Consider the following 6,444-nt stretch of genomic DNA (forward strand, 5'->3'; position numbering starts at 1 on the left):
TCTAGAAATCTGTCCATTTCGTCTGTGGCTTCTATTCTGTGAGCGTAAAGATTCTCAAAGTAGCTATTGGTAATCTTCTGAATTTCTACTGGGTCTGTAGTAGTTACACCCTTTTCATTCTTAATTGCTTGTATTTGAATTTTTTCTTTCCTCTTTTTGATGAGGTTAGCTAGGGGCTTATCAATTTTATTTAATCTTTCAAAAAACCAGCTTTTTGATTCATTAATTCTTTGAACTATTTTCTTCATCTCAATTGAATTAATTTCTGCTCTAATCTTTATGATTTCTTCTCATCTTTGGAAGAAGCTCTCTTTGAAGGAAAGACCTAATTATAATTTCTCCTCTTGCATGAAAGTTCTACATATTTAGTTTTAACAGCTAGAGCCATTGCTGGAGGTACTTATTAATTGCTGAATAAAGGACTAAGTTCTTACTCTAACATAGGTTCTTGTTTCTGTCTTTATTGCAGGGTTAGAGACATGTTGACTGATGAAATCACTAAGACTGCCGCAAAGTAAGAGTCATTGTTTTCTTACCAAAATATTACCATGAATATTTTTTTCTTGGTAGACACAAATCGTTTTTCTTGTTAAGGCATTTCATAACTTTAAGGATTATAAAATATTTTTCCAGTTTTTTTTCTTTTTAAGAAAAAGTGGCTATTCTTTCCTATGCTAAGTTAATTCTCATTACATGTCTTTTCATGCAAATATGGAGGGACTGCTGCAAACTATGTCTACATCGAGAGTTGCTGAAGCTAACTGCTTATTGGACAAAATGCCACATGCTTTGGTTTAAACTTAAAGAGGGAAAGGAGGAAATTCTAGAAAATGTGAGTTATATGGGATCTACAAGTAGATTACAAAATTTCAGCTGTGCAGCAGCAAACATATCAAGAGTAGTACTTCCTTTTAGTTCCTAAAAGTGTATGTGAATTGAATTTTTCAATACTCAACTCTAAGACAAAGATGCAGGAAAAAAAAGGCAGTTTCAGTCATATCACAATGGTTGTTCTAACAAAAATTACTTGACTGTTACTGCCTGGAAGTTTTTTTATTTTCCTGAAGCTAGTTATTGCTAAGAAAATCATACCCTAATGAACTTATGAATAATATCTTCAGATGCCACTGTTAACAAGTTGACAAACTGCTCCTGGCAGTAAGTTACGTGTCAGTTACGTTCACTTTGCTCTTCCCCATCACTACCAGCTGCTGCTGTCTGCTGGACTTCCTTTCTTCCTAGCCTCCAGACAATGAAGATAGACCTTAGATCTAGAGGGTTTCATATGTTGTTAAAAAGTACGTGTTATGCAGAAATATTTAATTGCAGTAGTGTTTATCCTTGTATCTCAGAACCTCCTGCAGGGGTGTAGATTTTTGCCTTCAATATATAAAAAGGCAAAAACAAGAATATGGTCTGCTGTAGAAGCAGCTTTCTACGTAATTTCTTAAGCAGGCTCTTCACAGTGAAGTCTGATCTCAGAACATGGTCACTATTCGGCCTCCTATCTTTAAAACAAAGGGAAAAAGAACTGGTAATCCTTCCCTGTTTCCAGCTTTGTGGGAGGTACTGGGAAATATCTGTAGGCCTGTGTATATGCACCAATTCCCCGTGAGGGATGTAGTCATGTACTAATACAAAATTGGAAATAAATGCACAAGTACATTATCCTATAGCCACCCTCCCCCACCCCCAAACAAGAGAAAGGAAAGGAAACTCAAGTATAGTGAGGGTTCTGTAGAAACTCACTGGCTCTGCTCTTCTGGTTTGCTGAATTGGAGGCACGGTGGGAGAGCATTCAGCTGCCTGCTCTAGGGGAGAGATGCTAACTGCAGGTGGGGGCTGGCTTTGACCTTTACCGTTTGTAATTTTTTTTGTTTTTCATCCTATGCATATCTTGTTAAAAACAGTGCTCTGACATTTGTAGCTAAAAGCTGGGATACTGAAGAGACAAAGTTTTCTATTAAGCTATAATTTTGCCTCTAATAGTTTTGCACTTCCTATTCTAAATTTTATTTCACGTGACTTTTATCTTCAGATCTGTAATGCATCACTTTGTCACTAATACCTAAGGAGAAAGTGTTCACCCTCTCAGTTGTACAGAGTAAAAATAATTTGTTTTCATGGCATCAGTACCTTCTCATCAAAAATTTTGAAGTAGTTTATAGGCCTCATTAGAGCACCCCGATAGTACGAGGTATTACGCAGTGAACAGGACACACAGCTGAGTGATGACTGGCAGAGTGGGGCCTGCTCCTCTTTCCTTCTGCTTACTAGTTTCTCTAGCCAGATGAAGAGCTCCCTCCTAACCTCTGGTAACTGAGTTTTATGGGACTACCACAGACTTGGAAACTAGGGATGGACTTGTTTTATCCAAACAGTAACACCAGTTAAATGCTGGAAGGAAAATACTAGTCACTAGATTAAACTGATTTGTTTATTTAAGAGCATTTTTCAAGCCTCAGGGTTATGACTGAGGGAGAGTCAAAACACAGATAAAACCTGATGATTGATGAAAATTTGTTGTCATTATTAAGTAAACTTGAACCTGAAGACAAACATCCCCATTGGATTGGGTCACTTTACTAATGTGTGATGTAATACTTTGTCCCTAAGAAAGCACCCTTGAAGCTTATCCTTCCTTGTACTTTTTAATTAGGTTAATGACATCATTTTGTTCTAAAGGACAATTTCATTAAGATGTCAGTGGTGTTGCCTAGATAAATACTGAACTGATGCTGACATATTGTTATGGAATTTAGTCACCACTGTTTGACTGGTAGGGGATAGTTATTTGAGTAGCAGAGTGATGAAATAGTCATAGATTTTTTTACCTGGGCAATTCTTGCTTGAGTTTGTTTATATATATATATATATATATATATATAGAGAGAGAGAGAGAGAGAGAGAGAGAGAGAGAGCGCACGAGTGAGCGCCATTGTGCTGGGCATGTACAGAATGCAATGTTAAGAGGCTGGTGATCATGGTATTTGGAAATTTGGAATGTGTGTCTTAACCTTAATGGGTGCTCTGTAGACAGTACAAGTTTTTTGTTTGTTTGTTTGTTTTGTTTTTTTAAAGTGAACATCCAAATATACATTCTGTTTGCAACCAAAATAACTATCAGTAACTTCAAATACACTTTCCTCTTTTTTTCAGTAATATACAGATGCTCAGATATATCCAACTTTGGAAATAAAATGTTTGAAGTACTGTTTTAAAACTGAAAGTAAATTCCCTTAAAGAATTTCATGCTTTAAAATTTACTATTTGTACCTTCTTGTGCAATATACCATTTAAGGACGTTTCATATGCAATTTCAAACGATCGTATCTTTATGCATGGTGATAAAGGCTGGGGATCTAATTTTCAGATCACCGAGAACTGAAGACTTTAAAAAAAAAAAATCTACCATTAGGGAATTCATGTTTGTTTTGTAGCAACACAGATCTCAAGATATTCTCAGAAGAATGCATACAGGTTGAGTACCCCTTTTGTAATATGCTTGGGTTAGAAGTAATTCAGATTTCAGAGTTTTTCAAGTTTTGCATATTTGCATAGACTTTATATATAGAGCATCCCTAATCTAAAAAGCTCCAGTCTAGAACTTTTTTAATATTATCACTGAACTCATTTTAGAAAAGCTGTAAAATATTTAGCTTTTTTGTTGTCAAATGATTTTATGGCCAAAATCCTCCTTTGCTTTGTGGTCTAAGTATTAAGTTAGCACAAAACCTAGAGTGCAGCCGTATGATGAGACCTTGATGCTCCCTTCCAGTTTTCTATTCTCTCACTCCTCAGTAGGAATGCTGACATCTTACTGATTTATGGCAGATCTCTGAGAAGAGCAAAGTGGGGGGGGGGGTGAACAACATAAGCAGCTGTGCAGGGCAGGTCTTCACCAAGCTAAACTATTCAGAGTAATAGGGAACAAGGAAGGAGAGACAGATCAGTCGGTAATCAGAAGGAACCGATATGGCAAGTCCTGCCTTCATTATTAAGTGGAAGAAAAATACAGAATATATAAGTGCAGTAGCCTTCTGTCCCACCCTCTTCCTCACCTGTTGAACTATGTCCATAGATTGAATGAGGAGGTAGGAGGGGGCAGGCTTGCTTGGAGAGGACTAAAGACCTTGTCCCACATACCTGCTCTGGTCCTACGCTGCGGTAAGTAGAGTTCTTGAGGGCATGCAGCGCACTTACGTTCAAGCCTCAAAGTCAAGGTTCTGTGTATTTATGAGAGTACACAATTATAAGCCTGAGAAGGGGATTTTTCGCTGGCTGCCCTATTACATTGGCCAAGGATGAAATAAAAATTTTAGAAAGTAAGAACGTAGGTATATGAGCTTATATTTTTTTAAGTTACAAAATGCCATCATGAGCATACATTAATAAGAATTAAAAATGTTAGAATAAAAGTTAGCAGCCGGGACAGAATTGGCGGCCCATCACACCTCATTAGTGTCTCACTGGGCAGCACTTTCTTCTATAGGATCAGCTTGGCATTGTGGAATAGTGCTAAGTATAGGGTTTCAAGTGCTGAACAAATATGAGAAGGGTTTAGCATTCCTTTTTTTTTTTTCCTTCAGTACCGGGCATCAAATTCAGAACCTTGCACTTGCCAGGCAGGTGCTTATGCTACTGAGTTATATCTCCAGCCCTAGGTTTATTCTTGATACCAAATTCTGAAATCAAAATAAAAAATTTTATTGCAAATGTTACAAAACTCATTTAAATGATACGACAGGAAAATTCTAATCTCCATAATCTATAAACATGTCTCCCTGACCCCATCTTAGTGGTTTTTGTTGTTGTTGTTGTTTTTAATGTATTTAGTTGTTACAGCGTCTCTCTATGCACCTTAGACTCTGGGTGATCCTCCTGTTTTAAGCCTCCCCAGCACTGGGATTGCAGGCATATGCCAGTACTCCTGCACTCTGTGGCCGGCTCAGCACCCCCTAGGGGGCAGGGTTGGTGTAGCATGTAGTGCCAGGGATCAAACCACAATCCCTGTGCTTGCCTAAGCTTACCTAAGCAGGCCCTTTAGTCTGCTGAGTTATCTTGCCAGCCCCCCATCTTAGTTTTGATCTCCAAATTATATTACCAGCTGGCCTTGGGTTTGTTGGCTTTAGCATGAGAGAAAAATGGGAGGATAGTAATCACTGAGAAAAGCTGCCAAGCATTGTCAGCAGTGAAGCGTGCTGTCTGAAGTCCACGAGAAGCTGCTTCCATACACCAATGCTTCAGAAAAGCCAGCAGCTATTGTTTGCTGCTGGGCTTATTCGTGTAATTGTCCTTGGTTGCTGATAAATTTACATTGGCCAAAGATGACACAGAAGATAGCTCAGGACATTTTATGTCAAATGATGAAATAAAAATTTTAAGCAGGAAGAACTTAGGTATGTGAGCTTAGATTTTTTAAGTTACAAAATGTTATGAGAGCATTGCCTTGATTACTCTTCTCTTGTTGCTGGGACAAATACCTGGCACCCAAAATGAAGGAATGAAAGGTTTATTTAGCTCACAGTTACTGGAGGTTTCAGCCCATACTCGGCTAGCTCCAGGGCAGAGCGGCACAGCAGAGAGCATCCATTCATGGTGGCAGCAAAGAGCAGAGAGTGCAAAAGGGAGAAGTATTGGCAACAATGGCAACAGAGAATCGGTCTGTTTCTCTTATGTTACATTCAGGCTCTCTGCCCCAGGCAGGGTGTAGCACTCACACCCGTAATCCCAGCAGTACTCAGACCTGTAATCCCAACCTTAGATTGTGAATTAATCACAAACTGTAGATCTGCACCTCAATGACTGCATGAGGCTTTAGGAGGACAAATACACAGAAAGCAGGACAAGCATACATTGATAAGAAGAATGAAAGATCAGCACTGATGTTAGGATAAAAGTTAGCATCCAGGAACAGGCAGACCTGTGTTTCTGAGGTCCAGTGCAGGAATGAAAGTGCTTTACTTTCTCTGGCTGCCCCAGTAGCCCCTTTTCCTCCTGTGGCTAGTACTCTAAGTTATCTCTTGGTACTTTTTATTTTAAAACAGAGAGAGTCCAGTGGTCAAAGGCAATGCAGTACTAGCCTTAAGCAGCCTTGCTGTTGTTGTATGCAAACAGGAAGCCAGCCTGGCCGCTGACTCTGACGGCACCCTGGAGGTGAGTTATGTTGATTTAAACCAAGTAAGCGTTGGTTTTGTCTCCTTGCACCTAGTTTTAGGGTAGCCTGGCTCTGGATTTGCAAAGTTAGTGTCTGTAGCTGCAACACCAAGTTCCATTACCTGAAGAGTTTCTCTGCGCTAAGTCCCGCTGCCTTCCAGACTTGTTTGTTGCTTTTCCCTTCACAGTTAAGTGGTCATTTCCATTTGAAGGTGCCAATTTTACACAACAGGGGTTGTCTTTCTGTGATTACATCACTGATAACCAATCTTAGAAATTTGGGGGGGG

General features: G+C 39.1%; 1 protein-coding gene across 6 annotated transcripts in view; it reads left to right on the plus strand.

Annotated features, from left to right (window-relative positions):
• The window catches only part of Focad (focadhesin), a 379,256-nt gene that overhangs the window by 299,073 nt on the left and 73,739 nt on the right, over window positions 1–6,444 (plus strand). For all 6 annotated transcript variants that reach the window (XM_004631729.2, XM_023715838.1, XM_023715836.1 and 3 more), the window contains 2 exons: window positions 470–514; window positions 6,048–6,156. In XM_004631729.2, coding sequence (XP_004631786.1) covers window positions 470–514; window positions 6,048–6,156 — 154 coding nt within the window. The remainder of the gene's footprint in view (window positions 1–469; window positions 515–6,047; window positions 6,157–6,444) is intronic.

This window comes from Octodon degus, unplaced genomic scaffold, assembly GCF_000260255.1.
Source record: "Octodon degus isolate 3935 unplaced genomic scaffold, OctDeg1.0 scaffold00044, whole genome shotgun sequence".
Taxonomy (NCBI): domain Eukaryota; kingdom Metazoa; phylum Chordata; class Mammalia; order Rodentia; family Octodontidae; genus Octodon; species Octodon degus.